At 38.6% G+C, this 20,668-nt stretch overlaps 1 protein-coding gene across 7 annotated transcripts in view; it reads right to left on the bottom strand.

The window, feature by feature from the left end:
* The window catches only part of CCDC91 (coiled-coil domain containing 91), a 221,069-nt gene that overhangs the window by 173,167 nt on the left and 27,234 nt on the right, over nucleotides 1-20,668 (bottom strand). For all 7 annotated transcript variants that reach the window (XM_067530986.1, XM_067530987.1, XM_067530988.1 and 4 more), the window contains 2 exons: nucleotides 11,022-11,065; nucleotides 10,122-10,200 (listed from right to left, as the gene is read on the bottom strand). In XM_067530986.1, the coding sequence (XP_067387087.1) occupies nucleotides 10,122-10,200; nucleotides 11,022-11,065 (123 nt within the window). The remainder of the gene's footprint in view (nucleotides 1-10,121; nucleotides 10,201-11,021; nucleotides 11,066-20,668) is intronic.

The following is a 20,668-nucleotide window of genomic DNA, read 5'->3' as shown; positions in this document are numbered from 1 at the left end:
GATTTCTCAAATATCCAGTTTTTACTTTGATTAATGCAATCCACAGCAGGCCAGAATCATGCAGCCCTTCTTAGTCATCAACAAAGAGTCCTCTCCTGGCCAGCACTGATGTACATAGTTCCCCTTCCAGCTGCTCCAACATGTGAGATTCTCCTGCTATTTGAAGCTCTATAGCAGCTCCTGCCAATATGAAGTGTTCATGAGCCAGGTTGAAGCCCATATACAGTTCCTGACAATCCGAGTCACTCATCCTCAGTCTTCCATCCACATGCATGTCATTTTGAGCCTTAGAAGAGCACAGGAAAAACCAGTCATGTGCCAACATACAAGCACAGAGCACTTAAGGGTGTCAGATTTTTTAAAGACCCTGCTTAAAGGCAGAAAAAGTACACTACAACACAACTGAACTATCGGACATAAGAAGAAGGTATGCCACAACTGACAGATTGCACACCTCAACCACAGAAAAGCAAATATGATGTGGAAGCATTAGGCATTGGCCATTTCTAATGCCACAGCAGCTGATCACTGGATGGCAAATTGACAAGAAGATACAACGAGAAGATTTTTTAAAAATCATGTTGAAACTTTATTTCCTTTTATTACTGTTTCTTTTTTATAGTAAAGGTGTATTAAAAACCAATGAGTCTTCTCATCGAAACCTGCTTTTTCCTGCTGTCAGTAGATGTCACTCCAGCCTCTCAAAAACGTTTAAAGATAATTTCCTATAAAAACAGTGCGTTAAATTCATTCCTTCAACACCTCTGAAGCCAACGGAATCACATCAGTGGTTAAATTGGTCCATTCTGTTAATGGGGACTGAGAGTAAACAGGAAAAACATATATGAAATGCAATCATTGATTAGCACCTTCTTCTCACACAGCTAGTTTACAAATGGAAAATGAAGGAAAAAAACAAACCTAAAAAGTGTTAAGATAGCATATAAGAAAAAAACAAATTAAGTCTCCAATAAGTCATCAGATCTACATACTAAGCCCCCTTTTTTCTGGGCGAGGAAGGTGGGAGAGAACTGGTAGTTGAGCACTGGAATGTTGCATGAGTTGCGACTCATTTGAGGTTTCTTAAAAAAAGTTTTATAGTCTCTTGCTTCTGATTTTTTGTAAGTCTGAAACTTAAACTGAAGAAATAAGGATATGCTGAGTAAGAGTAGTAATAGCTCACCACAGGTTTCACTGACCTTGGTAGTATTACAGGGATCATATTTTCACATACAGAAACTCTTCTTAAATATTCTTCAGGGACAAATGTGTTTCTTTGGAATTCCTTCCTGTTCTCTTTTACAAACATCTAATGAATACCTAGTAAAGCCCACTATTTATCAATGTTTAAGTACTCAGCCACATCACTCAAAAGGTACCTGAATAACCTTTTTTTTTTTAAATTAGTATTTTAGTACCATATTCCTACCTGCTTTCACTTGAAAATTTATTTTGAGGTCTAGCTATTGAGCACAGAGCAGCTGCTTTCACGTAAGTATTTCAATTATGTGAATATGGAGGGAACGGAGAAATGAACTGAAATCTATTATTCTTATACAGGTACCATATTGAAGAACATTCCCTGTGCCTCCCTCAATAAAACAGTCAGAACAAGTAGTGTATGATGAGTCAGCAGTTTTTCAGACATTATAAACAGTAGCATCAGCAAACACAGATATAGCTGTGTGTATAGCTGGCCTGTGCTAATACATACTATTATTGTTTCGCCTAGTCTTTCCTCATACATTCCTTCATATTATTTTCGTTGCATCCTGCCCTTAAATAAGAGGGCAAGCTCTTTGTCTTTTTTTTCCTCTGTGCTTACATAGTACCTAACAATGGATCCCTAATTCTGATAGGGAGACACTACTGTAATTAAAAAAATAAAGTAGTTCAACTTCTTCTTGCCAATCAGCATAATACAAGTATTGCTTTAGTATTACATACTGCTGGAGGAAACTTTTATGGAAAAATAGTGTGCATACTTTAACTACTATATTTTATTTTTTTCCTTATACCAGCAAAAAACCCATCATGCTTATATTTTCATCCACTTCCAAATTATGGATAAATTAGTCCAAAGATCTGTCTGAAGGGCATGAGAGAGAAGTTTTGGTGTATAACATCCTCCCCACAAAAAATCTGCATTTTCTATCATATTAAACTTGTAATATTTTACCTGAACACATGATTGCTGGGCTTTTTTTTTATTATTTTAAAACAGCCTGATATGAGCCACCATAAAAATTCACCGACTTGCCTATATATCATGCAAAACTTTTAAATACCCTTTAAAATTTAGATATGTGGATATAACATTTGGCTTAAATCAGATTTTAGAAAATAAATACTACATAAGTAAGCTAAAGTGTTTTAATCTTGTGAAAGTCACTAGCATATCTGATTTGCATTCAAGTAAATAGATTTGGAGAACTCAACAAACAACATGATGGATGTAAAATTACTTGTGAAAATATTGTGACATTTGTAAACCTGGTGCCAGCTCTTGCCAATGCTATAGGTATCACCAGATCACTGACAAATTCATAGCTGGAAAACAGACCAGCTCACCCGTATGTTAATATTGTTCAACATGAGAGTTAAACTTGTAAGTCATGTTTAGACTCTATAAAATGCATGTAAGTAGTTGCATGCATTAATCTTACTTATGATGTCTGTATCCTATGGTATAACATAATATATTCGTTTTGTTTTATAATTGTAAAAATGCCTGCTCTGAACTTGTGAAAAGAGGCAGGAAAAGTGGTTCCCCTACCCTTACAGAAGAGGGTAAATGGCTCAGTGCAGAACATCACAACACAAAGGCTGGTTTAATGGCCCTCTTACAACCATGAAGATGCTACATGTGAGAAAGAACTGTCCCATCAGCTTGAATTCTGGAAGAGGGAAATAAAGATAGCTGACTGAAGATTTTTCATCTCTGCTGTTACAAGGGCTAGAGCTAAGAAACAAAAGCAGAGATCCTCGGGGTCAACCTGAACTAGCCCTAAAAAGACATTCCGTGCTGATAAATTACTACATCTCTCTCTCAGAGACTCTAAGGTCAGAAGGGATCAATATGATCATCTAGTCTGACCTCCTACACAATGCAGGCCACAGAACCACACCCACCCACTCCTGGAATAAATCTCTAACGTATGACTCAGTTATTAAAATCCTCAAATCATGGTTTAAAAACTTTAAGATATAGAGAATCCACCAGCAAATGAGCCGTGCCTCATGCAACCGAGGAAGGTGAAAACCCCCCAGAGCCTTTGCCAATCTGCCCATGGAGAAAATTCCTTCCCGACCACAAATATGGCAATCAGTTAAACCCTGAGCATGTGGGCAAGACTCAGCAGCCAGACACCCAATAAAGAATTCTCTGTAATAACTCAGAACCCACCCGATCTAATATCCCTTCACAGGCCATTGCCATATCTACCACCAGTAATCAAAGATCAGTCAATTGCCAAACTAGGCTGTCCCATCATACCATCTCCTCCATAAATTTATCAAGCTCAATCTTCAAGCCAGCTAGGTTTTTTGCCCCCACTGCTCCCCTTGGAAGGCTGTTCCAGAATTTCACTCCCCTGATGGTTAGAAATCTACATCTAATTTCAAGTCTAAACTTCCTGATGGCCAGTTTATATCCATTAGTTCTTGTGTCCACATTAGCACTGAACTTAAATAATTCCTCTCCCTCCCTGGTATTTATCCCTATGTATTTATAGAGAGCAATCATATCTCCCCTCAACCTTCTTTTGGTTAGGCTAAACAAGCCAAGCTCTTTGAGTCTCCTCTCAAGGCAAGGTTTTCATTCCACAGATCATCCTAATAGCCCTTCTCTTCACCTGTTCCAGTCTGAATTCACCTTTCTTAAACATGGGGGACCAGAACTGCACACAGTAATCCAGATGAGGTCTCACCAGTGCCTTGTATAACAGTACTAACACCTCCCTCTCTCTACTGGAAATACCTTGTCAGATGCATACTAAGGACCGCGTTAGCTTTTTTCACGGCCACATCACATTGGCGGCTCAGTCATCCTGTGATCAACCAATATGCCCAGGTCATTCTCCTCCTCTGTCACTTCCAACTGATGGGTCCCCAGCTTATAGCAGAAATTCTTGTTATTAGTTCCTAAATGCATAACCTTGCACTTTCCACTATTAAATTTCATCCTCTTTCTATTACTCCAGTTTACAAGGTCATCCAGATCTTCCTGTATGATATCCCGATCCTTCTCTGCATTGGTAATACCTCCCAACTTTGTGTCATCAGCAAACTTTATTAGCACATTCCCACTTTTTGTGCCAAGGTCAGTAATAAAAAGGCTAAATAAGATTGGTCCCAAAACCGATCCCCGAGGAATGCCACTAGTAACCGCTCTCTAGCCTGACAGTTCACGTTTCAGTCTGACCCGTAGTAGTCTCCTCTTTAACCAGTTCTTTATCCATCTTTCAATTTTCATATTAATCCCCATCTTTTCCAATTTAACTAATAATTCCCCATGTGGAACTGTATCAAATGCCTTACTAAAATATAGGTAAATTAGATCCACTACATTCCCTTTGTCTAAAAAATTTGTTATTTTCTCAAAAAAAAAAAAAAAAAAAAAAAAAAAAAAAAGATCAGATTGGTCTGGCACAATCTACCTTTTGTAAAGCTATATTGTATTTTATCACAATTACTGTTAACTTCGATGTCCTTAACCTTTTTCTCTATCAAACTATTTTTCCCCCAAGACCTTGCATACTACTGGGGTCAAATTAACAAGCCTGTAATTACCTGGATCACATTTTCTCCCCTTTCTTAAAAAGAGGAACTTTGTTAGCAATTCTCCAGTCTTATGGTACAGCCCCTGAGTTTACATATTCATTAAAAATCCTTGCTAATGGGCTTGCAATTTCATGTGTTAGTTCCTTTAATATTCTTGGATGGAGATTATCCGGCCCCCCCCGATTTAGTCTCATTAAGCTGTTCAAATTTGGCATCTACCTCGGATGTGGTAATTTCTACCTCCATATCCTCATTCCCATTAGCCACCCTACCACTATCCCCAAGATCTTCATTAGCCTCATTAAAAACGGAGGCAAAGTATTTGTTTAGATATGCAGCCACGCCTAGATTATCCTTAACCTCCACCCCATCCTCAGTGCTTAGTGGTCCCAAGTCTTCTTTATTGGTTTTCTTCCTATTTATATGGCTATAGAGCCTTTTACTATTGGTTTTAATTCCCTTTGAAAGGTCCAACTCTGCTTGGCTTTTGGCATTTCTTACTATATGTCTACAAGTTCTGACAACCAAGAGGTAGCTTTCTTTGTTGATCCCTCCCATCTTCCACTCCCTGTAGGCTTTCTGCTTTCTCTTAATCAACTGTCTGAGATGCTTACTCATTCAGCTTGGTCTGCAACTCTTGCCCTGATTTTTTTCCTCTTCCATGGGATGCAGATTTCAGATAATTTCTGCAGCTTTGACTTGAAGTAAATCCAAGCTTCCTCCACCTTTAGATCCATGAGTTCTTTAGTTCTTCCCCAGCTAATTCTCTTAATTTTTTAAAGTTAGACCTTTTGAAGTCAAAGACCCTAGTCACAGATCTATTTTTGTTTATCCTTCCATTTAGTTTGAACTGAATTAGCTCATGGTTGCTCAAACCAAGGTTGTCTCCTACAACCAGTTCTTCTATGAGGTCCTCACTACACACCAACATCAAATCTAAAACAGCATCCCCTCTTGTTGGTTCAGTAACTATTTGGTGAAAGAATCTCTTAGCTACCACATCCAGAAAAATCTGGGCCCTATTATTACTAGCACTTGTCCTCCAGTCTATATCTGTGAAATTAAAGTCTCCCATAAGCACACAGTTCCCAGTAGTATTTACTTCATTAAAAGCCTTAAAGAGGTCTCTATCCATGTCCAAATAAGATCCTGGTGGTCTGTAGCACACCCCAAGCACTATCCCAGGGGAAACTCTAGTAGTTTTCTTCCCCAATGTGATTTTTACCCAGACAGACTCTGTCTTATCAATTCCATCACTTCTACCTCATCACTGATGTACAATGCTACTCCACCACCTTTGCCTTTATATCGGTCTTTCCTAAACAGCACATACCCTTCAATGCTTGTACACCAGTCGTGACTACTATTCCACCATGTTTCTGTTATTCCTATATCATCTGGTTTCACTTCCTCTACCAGTAACTCTAGTTCCTCCATTTTATTACCCAGGCTCCTCGCATTGGTATACAAACATCTTAATTTTTGCTGTTCGGCTTCATTCATGTTCCTTACCTGATTTGGCACAGTCATTCTACTGCCAATATCGTCTATTAGACTGGTATCTATACTACCCTCCCTCTTAATGTCCATTCTGCTTCCCACTGCTGTGTCCTTTCTTACTTCATTTTCCTCCCTTCCAATGCTAAAATCAGATGTGGAGATTACCTGGGCATCTCCCAACCATCCCCTACAACTCCCTAGTTTAAAGCTCCCTTAATCAGTTGTGCCAGCTTCCATCCTAGAAGTGCATTTCCCTCCCTACTCAGGTGAAGTCCATCCCAAGAGAACAGTCCTCTGTTCATGAATGCCTCCCAGTGACCATATATCCCAAAGCCCTCCTTATAAGCACGACTGCCTGAGCCATCTGTTGATCAAAGGCGTGACAAGATTCTGATGTTGTCCTCCTCTAGGGACAGGCAGAATCTCACTGAAGATCACCTGAGCCTTGATTTCTTTAAAAGTCTTCCCCAGCCTGGCATAGTCTACTTAGATACGTTCCAGCGAGAATCTAGCTATATCATTTGTATCCATATGAAGGACAATCAGTGGATTTCCCACTCCCGTAAGGACCCTCTTCAGCCTCAGGTCCACATCCCGTAGCTTAGCACCTGGCAGACAGCACGCCATTCTGTTCTCCAGATCAGCTCTGGTTACAGGCCTATCTGTCCTTCTCAGGAGGGAGTCCCCAATCACCTAGCCCTGTCTTTTCCTGTCACCTTTTGGAACCATAGACTGAACTCATTTATATATATATGCATTGCCTGATTTAACCTGTAAATGACTCATTTCTTTTTCCTAGTTAATAAATCCTTAATTAGTTTATTACTGGATTGGCCACCAACGTTGTCTGTATATTAGATCTCACACCAAAAAACTGATCTTGGGTAAGTGACTGGTCTCTTAGGATTGGCAGCAATCTGAATGTTTTGTGCTATTTTGGTATAAGTGGCCATTTAACATTAAATTCAGCTTGCCTGAGTGGCAAGATAGATTGGAGCCCCCAAGAGGACTGTCTGTGTCTGGTAAGACTGCTACAGTGACCCAGGAGTTCACATATATGTTACTGTGTTGCTGAAATCTAAATACAGAACATACCACCAGTTTGGGATGTCTGCCCTGCTTTTGACAGTCTGCTCTGTGGTTGGCACTCTCGGTCGTGAGCCACTCCAGACAATGTGACAAATATGTTTTCGCTATTTCTTAAGTGTCACTGAAACCAAAATCAACTAAAGCAAATAATAATATATACTGAGTGGAAACCAGTAGAGTAACACAACTAAACACAAAATGGGAAGCAAGTTTAAGGAGGACTTGTATAGGCACAAAAACTATGCCAAAATTATGTGGAATTTTATAGCTATAATTAGTTTATGTAATTTATTCAGTCAAATACTACAATAATTGGTGGAAATTTTAGTTCCTGACATGAGGATTAAATCTTTTTAAAAACATAGAAAAAGAAACATTATTTTGGCTTGTGCTGGAAACCCAACTAACTCCCAACAACCAAATTAAGCATCAAATCATAATGTGTCCTTAATCTAATACAATACTGATAGTTAATCTTTACCTGTGACTTATTGGTGTGTTTTCCCATATTTTATATGCTACAAATTAGGATCCAAAAAGTTACCAGCCAAACAGAAATATAAATAAAGGGTAACTCCACAGTACATTTCAGCTTCCACCTGGGATAAAAGATGTGTAATGTGCTCAGAGACTTAAAGCACTTTTTCAAAGAAAAACTGCTAAACGGTATAGTATGTTTTCCATGGAATAGCCAAAGACGCCCAGTGGCTGCAGTGGTGTGCTTCACTCAGATGTAAGAAAGAAGTTTATTGTTAAATGTTAAGTTTAACAGGACGCAGTATTTTATTATGAGTTTAATCCTTACTCAGGCAGAACACCCAGGAGAGTTTTGAATAAAAAATGCATCACCGGAACTCTTGACATTTCCTATTGTCAAGTTACTCAGGACTTCTTGATACTCCAAAATGAGCAACAGCCCCAGCATCCTGAAAGCTACTGTTCCTTTTGAAGACATGGTTCGCTATTGGATGATCTGTTTTTGTGTCACAATAGCTGATTTGTGATCTCTAGAACTTTTAGAGATTAGTGAAAGTTTTCCCCATATACTACCAATGTACAGAATGCTCTTAGGGTCCTAGAGGAATCCTCAGTTTGTTGTGGGTTGATTTGTTTGTCTGTTTTTCATTTGGCCAGAAGAAATTGGGGAAAAAAGATGGAAGAGATTGGAAAAACAGAAAGATTGACCAAACCACCTTCTAATATAGATTAAAATCCAGGATTTTATCTGCACAAAGCTGCACCAGGTTTAACTGAAAAATGTGTTTTTAAATCAATTTAGTTAAACTAGTGCAAATTTGTGTGTAGATTTTCTTATTTCAGTTTAAGAGTGTCATTTATTTAGCATAATCTGGTTATAAACAGATTACATGATAATTAAATAAAGCTTTCTTAAACATTCTTAAAGAGTGCTCACACAAACTTGCACTCATTTAACTGAACTGGTTTAAATACATATATTTATTAAACCAGTGCATGTTGTGTGTAGATAAGGCCCAATTCTATTATTTCACAATATCCTCTGTTGAGGGTGAGTCAGATATGTTCATGCCATTACCAGTTACCCTCCCACTGCAATGAACCATGGGAGAAACCAAACCTGACAACACACACCAAGACAGAAGATATAGACAATAGATGTCAACATAAGCAGCCCTTCCTAAGGCCTTAGCCAAAAGATAGCAATTAAAATTATCAGCTCCAGTGTGGAGTCATTCTCTGCAAAGACGGCTGATGTTCTTTCTAGCATGAAAGCAGACATCACACGCCTGTAAGAGACACAGAGAGAGACAACAGCACCAAACATCCCTGATATGCATCTTGCTGCGAACATCTAAAACAACATTTATGACACTGTGATACTTGTATGTGACTGAAGACTGGTGAAAAACACTATTGGGAAACACCATGGTACAATGGAACTTATGGCTGAACTTGAGAGCAGTCATTTCTGTTTACAAATCACCAGGTGAATAGCTTGCATGGCCAACCGACTTTCCACTGAAGATGTTCTCGCTCAGCTGTTTTGCTGACTGTGGACTCCCCTGCCAAACCCAGGGTTCCCCTGCCCCATCTCCCCCAAACTTGGGGTTCCCTCAACTCCTCCCCACAACATGGCTGCCCCATCCCTTCCGAAACACCCTTAACTCTTCATATGCCACAACCCACCCCCACGCTGTCCCTATAAGTCATCTGTCATCAGTGTCCTCCAACTTGGACCCAACTGGTCTAGAAGTTACCCCTCTCACCCCAGGACCATGGTGGGGTTCTCTGGGGCTGAACCCCTGCTCTTACAGGGGTAACAGATTCTGTTTCCTTTCTTAGCCCCCCGCATCTCTACCCAGCTGAAGGAGGCGAGAGCCTGCTGCAGGAAAACCGGGCCTGGCGGGCTAAGCTGGCACTGTTGCAACCCCAAGGCCACACAGAATGTGCCGTGCCTTCCACTGGTAATGAGCAACAACCAAGAGAGTTCAGCCAGACCTCCACCAGAGCCGCTGGGGGATCTTGCTTATAGTAAGTGGGGGGGACATGGAGCTTTGCTCAATTTGTGATTCAGGGATTTTGCCCCTGGCTCTGCAAGAGAAGGGGTGCTGGGCATTCAACAGGGTGCCCTGCCCCTGGTGTATGTACTGTTACATATCAGAAAAAAAGGTTGCTTTTGGTCAGATGACACACCCCATAACAGCGACAGCCACTTCAGAACAACATAGCAAAAGGGCACCAGTATGTTGCTACTAAAATGTCTACTGTACCTGCAGGAAATGCTGCCCAAAGAATAGCAGGAGAAGTAGTCTGTTTCTCACCATCTTCACCTTCAAAGGTTTCTGCTGCCTAGAAATATGGAAAATATTGTTAGTCTTATATGCACACGTTTTCCAGGCGGCATTTTCTAATGACCACATTTATCACAACTTATCAAGCATTTCAGATATATTCCTTTAACAGTGACCTATTCTGCCACTGCATTAGTGCAACTGGAAGAACATTTTTTTTTACTGTATTTATCCAACTACGATGAGCATGCACTACAAAAACCATCTAGGTACATCACTTTTCAGCAAATCATTTAAGTACTTGCTTAGAACTGGCTTTTAGTCATGGGGCTAAAATGCCTTGGTAAATTTAGGAAAAACCCTCAATAAACTGGGTATGAAATACAGATATGATCACAGGCTCAACTACGCAAACACATTGTAAGACCTTTGATTTAACTTCACACTGGTTACACTGTATACAGAGACAATATTTTACCTGATGTACTGAGATGTGTGTTATACTTATTACTTGATCCAGGGGGAGGGTGGGGGGTGGAGGGGGGGGAAGAGCCCCTCCAGCCCAACCTAGGGCAAAGTTTTAAAATCTGAATGCCTAATATCAGGTACCTAAATACACAGACACTTAGTTAAATGGATTTTCAAAGATGCTGGGCATCCTCAAATTCTGTTCTTTCTAGAGAGAAAAATAAATTATTTTGCTTGATTATTAAATGTATTGGGTGGTAAACTTTGCTTTGACAACTAGGCACAATTTTCATGTTAACATCTGTATTATTATTAATCATAATATACAGCATGCCCCTCCAAATGGTGTAATTTCAAAAGTTTCTAAAGCTAACCATTTTTCAAAAAAAGAAGATCAGCAAAATGACATACCTCAAAGCCTCCAAAATCATCATCATCCATTCTCAAGTTGGCACCTAAGAAGACAGTATAAAATAATATTGATCAAAAATCTAAACTCTTGTTAGTCTGCTGTAACCCAAGGGTGGGCAAATGTATTCTGTATAGCAAAATTTTCAAGCAGCTTTCAAAGGTAGCATCAAGAAGAACACATTACAGTGGGCAAGCTTCAAGGAGAGAAAGACATAGATAACTATAGCAAACTCTGCATCTGAAAGAAATGAGTGATACCAGACAAGCAGACTCGCTCAATCAAGAGAAAACTCTCTTTTGCTAGTTCATCCAAATTACGTCTCAATCCCAGCTCTCACGACTGATTTTTCATTCAGATAGAGCATAAGACTTTCATCAAGTCTTTCATCAACTTCCAACAGATATTTGAGAAAGCCAGGAAAAGTGTCTATTCAGGTCAGATCAACCGGAGACTTACAGCTGAATTTCTTTGTAGCCTACAGTGCTTCAAAATCTCTCTCAAGTGCTTCCTTTATGCCAATTAAAAAGAATTACAAGATTGAATTCTGTGGAACTCAACATTGGAGCTCCCCTGGCTAGGAAGAGCACTATTGCCCAAGAGCTATTCAACAAAAATAGCCATTTTAAGAGTGATTCTGTCTACTCATATCAGGCACAGCAACCAAGTCTGCAGCACCCCATAATCAAGAGTATTGAAGGCCGCCAACTAGCCTAGTCTCTCGGACATCACACAATCATTAAATGCCTTGAGATCACCTACAGTAACAAATGTTTCTATATCATATCTTCATTTGAGTGGTTGGATTTATGACATACAAGCATATTATTTCTGAGCTAAATGAAAATGGTTCCTTGTTACTAGTAAAACTAGGATCTGTTCAACTTTTTCATTAAAAGAGCTAGGATTTTGTTTGTTTTACTTTCTAGCAGAACTTTCTAGCAGAATCAAAATTTTCTGCATTTCTTCATCTACCATGTATTCTGAAGTTTTGTTCCTCTGCCAGGAATGGAAAACATATTTGTACACTTTAAGTTTCTTTTCCATATTGGCACTGTGGCTCAATTCAATAATATTTCCTGCTTTTCACATCTCTTAGTTGTCTGGCAACATCAGCACAAACTCCAACTTAGAACAGAACTGTGATGAATTTCTGGAAATCTTTCTGTCACCACAAAGGTTCTTCACTAGGTTTCGTGGCAGGGATTGGTTTAGATTTTCGAAGCTGATTGGCATTTTTGAGTTGTGGCCATGATTTCAGTGGCATTTTGATATATTTTTAGCTAAAACTATTTTGTTTCTTTTGAAAAATGCAGAGTAAGTTACTCAGCTAATGAAGGTAAATCAAGCCATGCATAGTTGCTCCTGAAAGAGTACAGTTAAAACAAGTAATACATTTGCCAAAGTTCCCCTGATATTTGACTAAGGATAAGGATGAACCAACAAATCTCAAAAAATGTAACAAAGATAAAAGAAATTTATAAAATTTATAATTTTCCAGTTAAACTAAATGGTTGGCTGGGAAGATTTCAGTAACATATGGCCAGAAATAAAAGAATGTATGTGGTTTGCAAGAAATCCTAATGAACTCGAACATTATAAAAGAATAATTTCTCTGAAGTTAGAGGCAGGCACATGAGCGTAGATGCTGCTGAAAATCATTAGCCACAGAGAAAACTGTCTCTTCCAGGGCTTACCAAAACTTGCTCTTAATGAATTATTACTGAAAAAGTTAAATTGAATCAGCATTTTTATGCCTAATAAGAGCTAGATTGAATTAAATAAAAAATTTTGCCTAATTTCCACATAAGCCTGAAAAAGATTAATCAAATTCTCAAGGTTCACCCAGCTTTTCGCAGCGCTGATGCCAGATGGATATTTTTTACAGCAAAGCTGCCAGGTGGATGAATCCAGCCTTAAGTGACCAAACATTGGTGCCTCATTCATACCTGCACACTTAACTAACGTTCGTAGCTTAAACACACTACACCAAAAATAAAAAAATTAAAAAACCAGCATTTTTTTAAAAAATTATCATTGTGATGAGTTGTTTTCTTGTCACAGAAATGCAATGTGAAACGATATAAATAGAAAATATGTAGACAGGAACCCTTTACTGAAGGAAAGGGAATCAAAATAAGTCATAATATTACACACTTATCACACATCATTACCATGTATCCAAAAATAAAGGACAGGCTACCCAGCTACATAAAGCACTCCAAACTATCATAAATTTCTGAAATCTGGTTTATATTTTTAACTTCTTTCCAAACTAAGTCAATATTTTAGAGCCTCATTCAATGCTCATTAAAGTAAATGGGAGTCTTTCCACTGAATAAAGGCTTTGGAACAGGCCCATAAGGAACAATGTTTGAAAGAAAATAGAAGTCAATATGTGTATGGAATTAATAATAAAATGAAGTTACATTAAAGAGCAATAAAGATAATGATAATTAAATAATTATAACTTTATGCATACACACAAAATAAACCTAACAATTACCAAATTATTTTCATCTTGATTAACTGTAGTTAACCTAAATTAACTTATCTACTCCAGAAGAGAAATTTTACTTTCATATACTTTTAAACTCACTCTTTAGTCATTTGACAGTATTCACTGTAAACCCAACTGAAATAAGCTTTGTATCTTTTTTCTTTACCTATTTGAAACAAACTCTCTCATATACACCTAACAGAGGCATAAAAATAATTAAGTGTTTTCTACAAAGGATATCAGGGGTTCTCACACTTTCTTAGGCTTAACACCTGGAGTTGGAGGTCCGATTCCCAGCTCAAGCAGACATTATCACAATCATAGGTCTCAAACCTGGGCCCACAAAATTCATGAGAGCAGCCATAACAACCATCCTCCACCTGGCAGCCTGTTAGCAATAGCTTACCTGAGACCCATGAAGCCCAGTCTTAGTGTGAGGCTCCACTCCACAGTCCAATTGGCAGATTCCCAGAGCAGCTGATTCACTCACTGGCCCTACTTAAGACAACAGCAGGAACAGGAAGCTGTCCAAACAATTGGACTTCTCCATGCTCTGGACTAGGTGCCTTACGCTTCCTGCTCCTGCAACCCACCTGCTCCCCCAGCTTGATTTCCTAGCTTGACTCCTGGCACCTGATCTGCAGTTTGTCTCCTGCCTCTGACTCTCTGGTATCCTGGCAAGGTTTGACTTTGGTTCTGATATCCAGTTTGTCTCCTGGCATCCTGGCCCATCTTACTCGACTCATGCCTTGGGACTGTGGACTTTGTTTCCGACTATTAGGTCTGTCCGCCCACGACCTAGCCATGACAGACATACTTGCTCTAGCTCTGATCAAACAACACACTAAAAATAGTGGTGTAGTCATGACAACACGGACAGCAGCAAGTGGTGACACAAGGTAGCTGCCCTGAGTATACACACATGGAGTGCGGGCAGGTTTGTACTCAGGGTAGCTAGTCCTGTGCTATCACAGCTATACCACTATTTTTAATACGCTAGCTCAAAGACAGCTAGCTCAAGCAGGTCTACCAAGCTGGGAATCACACCGCCAGTTCCAAGTATAGATGAAGCCATAGTGTGCACCGCATCTTAATAAAAGCCTTGTGGACAACCACCCACTCTCATTCACAATTATATAGTCCACCATCCCTACACATTCGCCACCCCATAGTATCACTACGCCATCTACAGCAATTGCTTATGTGGAAAAGTAACAAAAGCATGCAATGTATTTTAGTTGTCTGATATGATGTATCAGCTAGAAATAAGGAGTGACAGCACCATGTGGCCAGTGGTTCCAAAGATGAACAAAAGTGCTTCATGGATCACTAGCTGTCCATGGACCACAGTTTGAGAACCACTGCTTTAAGCCGTTTATTCACCAAAAATAGCAAGGGAATTTTTATTCCACTCTATTCAGCATTGTTAGATCTCAGTTGGAGAACTGTATGCAGTTTTGAGCATGGCATTTTTAAAAAGGCAGACAAATTAGAACAAGTACAGAGACAATAACAGAAACTAAAACAGGTCTGGAAAAGACAAACTGAAGTTTAGAGAAATGGGCATGACCAGTTTAAAATAAAAACTAAGAAGAAACATGATGACTGTCTATAAATATATAAAAGGATGTTATAAAAAGAACCAAGATCAATTATTTTCATTCATCACAAAGGACAGAACCAGCAGTAATCGGCATAAACTTCAGTATGAAAAAAGCATGTTTAATATAAGGAAGGATTTTAGAACAACAGGCAATATAGCAAACTACTGTAAGAAGATGCACGAACACCATCACTGAAAATATTCCAAACTTAAGTAGGCATTCACCTATCAAGAACTGTTTAGGAAAAATGAAACTCAAAATTATACAAGCATTGGGTTTTAAAAAGGTTTGAATACACTTCTACACAATTTCTTAATATGAATGCTGAAAAAAAGTGACCAAACAGAAAGTGATTTAAAAGTCCTAACATTTTTATTTTGATAATTTGGAGGAGCTTGTGGCAACATATATTTATACAATCATTAGTCTCATCCTTTACACTGAACCAGCAATATATTCAGATATCCAGATTTTATTAAACGTGTACTCTAAAGGGGTCATAAAACTCTTCTCCCCTCACCACAAGAACATTATTTGTGGTTCCTTAGATAGTAGTAATTAACTGCTTACAGCCTTCAAAGAGTAAGTAGGAGACTGTCTCACCCTAACTAAATATGAGTCGTGTGTGCTACTCAAGAATAAATTATTGTAACAGAATTGGAAAACAAGTAGTTGACCTCAAATTATAGATTAATAAAATACAGAAATTATGGATGGAAGAGCACTTTTAGCTCATCTAGTCCAACCCAAAATATTACTGTTCTCTAAACAATCATCTCTTACAGAGCTTGAGAAGTCCACACTCTCAACATCACAGTGTCAAGGAGGAGGAATTTCCCAGATTGTGGGGATCTAAGCCATCAATTTATAAAGCTTTCATAAAAAAAAGTCTCTCTCTCTTATGATTGAGAATATAGCCTTCCAGTGTTCGCCAATTGTAAATCGAGGCAGTGTTGCCATCCTCAGTCTTCAGCTTAGTGCTTGTGTAGATGCTTAAAGCTTTGCCAGACAGCATGAAAGTAGTAGGAACCTGGTCACCTTTAACAAAGCTATTCAGGGAGCAATTAAAGTCATTGCTCTTTGATGTTTCACAATGACTCATTTGGTTTCGATGGGCCTTCTTGGTGGGCAGGACCGAACACCTTCTGCAAGAAGCCACCATTTTACATTTGATTACCTGTTGGATGACTTACACAACTACAGAGGTTAAAACACAAATACTCAAATCAACCTAATAACATGGGGTACCAATGATATAAGTGACATTACCACATGCACCATCCTACAAGCATTCATAAAAACTAAACATATTCTTTTAAACTTAACATCTATTTTAACAATGCTAAACATACAGGTGAGCCAGACTGGTTTCCAGCTATTGGTCAATGTTCAGTTGAGGCCTAGGAGCCTTGGCAGGAACTGGCAGCAGGTTTGCAAGAATTATAAACACCATCCCACGGATAAGTCACAAAATCTAAAACTAATGTTTGTAACAGGAAAGCAGTCAACTATAAATAATTAAGAACTACTGATTAAAAGTAGAAAAGCGAACAATAAAAACTATTTATTTAAGAAAGAGCTGGCAGTCTCTCGGATAGGCTCTGTTTCCAAGCAAAGAGGCAATGAGGGGAGCTGAATGGCGGCCAGCACACTTCTTCCTTATATGCCCTTAACGCAGAGCATGAGGTCTGAAGAACACATGTGCACTTTGTGGATACTGCTGGCCAAAAGACTCCGATCTCTGGCACATCATTATCAGAATGTGCATAAGGACAAGTATTCAAAGGAAAACATGCAGTTTTAACATTGTAGAGATTACTCCTCAATACTTGTCCTAAACTGTTTCACAGAATTGTTGCGCACTCTTAGGCCAGATCCTGTGAAGATTTACACACATGCTTAACTTCAATCCCATTGATTTCAATGGAAGTAATCACAGCATGTAAAGTTAAGCATATGCATAAGTCTTTACAGGATCAGGGTCCTAAATAATTGTTATGTTACACCCCAAAAGGTATCTCCACTTCAGCTGTGGTGAAGTGATCTCTCAATTTGCAGTAGATCCCATGAGTTTACATTTATAGTGATCTGGGATCCTATGAAACGAAAGACACTTTATAAAAGCTGGTTGTTAAAATCTATGGTTTAAAAAAACTAAGAAACTGCTAAAAGCAAGGGAGATATTACCACACATTTCCCTTTCTAATTTTTACTTTTCCTTTAGGAGCGAGTTTAGAAATTCCTGCTGGCATATCTGCCAGTTACTCTTTCTAAAAAACGGTGCATGTAATGAGGCATAAAATATAGCAACATTTTAATTTTAGCTCCACAAGAGTACAAAGAATACAATGATATACTACAGAGACTTTCAACCCATGAAGTCACTGGAGAGTTGAACCCTCTAATGGTTTATTCGGTTATACATACTGCTTCATAGTAACATGTTTGTGATACATAGCTCATGAAATGTTTTAGAACTGTGCAGTAATCCTTACATGAAAAGATCTGATTAAAAAAAGAACATATGATCCAAGTATTTAAGATTTTCTTTTGTGTGTGTGTTTTGTTTTGTTTTTTTGTTTGTTTGTTTTTATAAAAGTAGAAAGGGGCAAAGTCTTGTTTGACAAGTAAATAGTGTTCTGTATCAATTTTGAAAGTAAAACTGCTTTGCATTTCTAAAATTCTTAAGTTTAACTATTCAGTATTTATCACTTAGCAAGGAAGGCATAAAGTTCACCAAAGGTCAGCATCACAAAAATCAGAGGTGCAGTGGAAAAGAGGGAAAATAAGGATTGTTTTCAATTTGAAAAATGAGACTACATTACTAATTATAATACTTATATGTGACCTTTTATAATAATTGCTTTAACAGAATTTACACAAAACCTCCATTAACAATTTATGAGTTTCTAGCAAAATGGGACCTATAAAGGTAGGAAATAGGGCTAATTATTTCCTGAGAGATAGTCTAAACTCTTCTACTGTTCAGAAATATGGTACTTAAAGTTGAGTGCTCCTCACTAACGAATCTTGGATAAGTTACAGTTTTTGAATAAGGTACCTGTAACATTTCTGATTAGAGCCAAAGTTAAACATTGTAAAAACCCTTTAGAAATAAACGTAGGCTTTTTATCATTTTGGAGACTTACTCAATTGGCATTTAGACCTGGAAACTTTTCAAGTTTCAGAGGGCTTTTTTTTCTTTTTTAATCATTACACAAAAGGATATTATCCAAACACTGCACATTAAATTTGCGAGGAAAGAGAAAATTAATTGCCGTTTTTGACACTATTACTTTTTTATCTATTGGCATTACTGCGGGTCTATGGTCTATAGCATGTAGCATTAGCATTGGTCTAAGTGAACTGAAGATGTTTAGAACTCCTTTTTTGACAAGGCAGATATGAACTTCCAACTGGGGTTTTAAGTGGGGAGAGTACATATAAAGCTCCAAGCATAAGAACCTTTTTTTGACTGAAGCTCCTTAATCCCCTAGTTTTATGACTTTACATGCCAACTCTTGAGGGAGGTGGTTGGGGAAAGTGACTATGGACATGTGTAAGATGCAATCTTAAGAATGAGTGGGCTGTATTTTGCTCTTCTACATCAGGAATATTTTACTGTATACCTTGCCACTTTTGGAGAAAATAGAAACAAAACTTTTTAGGCTCGCATTCAGATACTCCTACCCACCTACATTACTCCAGAAGTGGTGTCACTGAAATCAGTGTGATTATTCATTGTGACAGATGGTATCAGAATCTAGCCCTTAGCCAGTAATTGTTTTCGATGGTCCAGTTACATCAATGCAAATTAATTAATTCACCCCCTTTGTATGGTGAAGTGAAATCAGTGACTTTTGCAGCTTTTTGTAGTTCTGCTCATCTGTTCCCACTGGCTTTTTACTCAGTTTGTCACAAAAAGACATCACTGATTATACAAAATTAAAATGAACATTCTTGATAAGTAGCCTTCCCTAAGGAACCAACTAACAAACGAGAAAGCTCTAGCTAAATTGAGGAATGAGGCTGTTCAGAAGTGCAATCTATTCTCATGACTTGTATTCTATCATAGTGTCCATGGTGGGACACATCTGCATTAGGTTAGCCAGACCACTGTAAACAGTTAAGAGATGGTCTAATTATTGCTGGTGCATACAAAGGTTCAAAATACAGCATTTCTGTAACAGTACAGAGCAGTACTTCTAGAACGAGATGGATAAGATGCTGGTTTCTGAGGATGAAGAGGGTGTTCTCAGGGATTCCAGGAAGACAGAAGTGCCCTGAAGAATCTGCAGTCCAAAACTGAAGTCCATGCATTATTTTAAAAAAGGTGTTATGAAATTGTGCAATGAAAATGAAGATGCTGCCTTGCACATTTCCTCCAAAAGATTCATCAGGCACCACCAAGGAGACAAGAGATATAGTCAAATAGGCTATAATTTAGGTGATGTTAATGGGGTGGGGAAGAAGATAGACCCTGCTGTCTTGTTAAATTCTGTGTACAATCCTTAATAATCTTATCTAAGGTAAACCTAGAAGTCATAGAGCCCTGCTTCTGGCTCTCTTACAGTACTCTTACTATCATAAACGTGGTGAAGAACCTTTATTCTTAGGACCTAGTTTACATAAAAATAAGGAAAAAAAATCACAGGAGAGAGAAACTCATGTCCTAAGAATCATCTTACATTATTGGAAAGTGATGCAAGGGAGACGTGCTGGACAACATAACCAATTTGTTAATCTGTTGGGTGAATGCAACAGCTATACAAAAACATACCTTCACAAAAAGGAAATCCAGCCCTGCTCTGTGAAAAGTTAAAAGGAGAACTTCTAGAGGCTTTGAGAGGTTCTGGAGTGAAAATGGGAAGTGAACAGGAGCAGGAATCGAGGGTGAACAATGAGGAATAGAAGCAATGGCCTGGAGGAAATATTAGAACAAGGATGGGTACTTAACTGCATCTCTTAAGCTTTACATCTGAGGTTACCAATAACTAAAGCTTAAACCCAGAGCAAGAGTTCAGCCTTTTTATCCATCTATTCCTGGAAGAACTCTAGTGTAAAGAATCTGGCTTTCTTGACACATTGTTTCCTACCCTGCCACCCCCAAGAACTGTCTGGAAAAACAGCACAGATCCTATAGTAAATAAATGAAACTTCAATCCTAATGGCAAGCAAAACCGTACCCTACCTACTAGCAAGATTAATATTTAGAAACGACCATCATTTAGGAGGAGCACTATGCCCTGGGATAAGAAGTGATGGCAAAAGCAGAAGAGGTCAGGTTCTGGCATTTGTATCAGCATGACAAACAAGAAGTGTCAGAAGCCAGGGCAGTTCTTCGGTGGCACACCTTTTCCTCAGAGCCCTGCAAATCTGCGGATATCCACTTTATATCTGTGGATGTGGATGCAGATATCCACCAATCTTTTTTTTGCAGATGGTGGATCGGATGCGGATCTCAAAGGCAGGGAAGCAGCTGTCTGCAGCTCAGCCTTTGAGGCTGCTTTCCCAGCCTTTGAGATGCAGGTGGGGGCTGGCCACC

Source organism: Emydura macquarii, unplaced genomic scaffold, assembly GCF_026122565.2.
Source record: "Emydura macquarii macquarii isolate MOO-44397 ecotype Brisbane River unplaced genomic scaffold, CSIRO-AGI_Emac_v2 contig_3122, whole genome shotgun sequence".
NCBI classification, from domain to species: Eukaryota; Metazoa; Chordata; order Testudines; family Chelidae; genus Emydura; species Emydura macquarii.
Note: the sequence above shows the minus strand (reverse complement) of the source record. Positions and strands in the feature narration are given on the sequence as shown.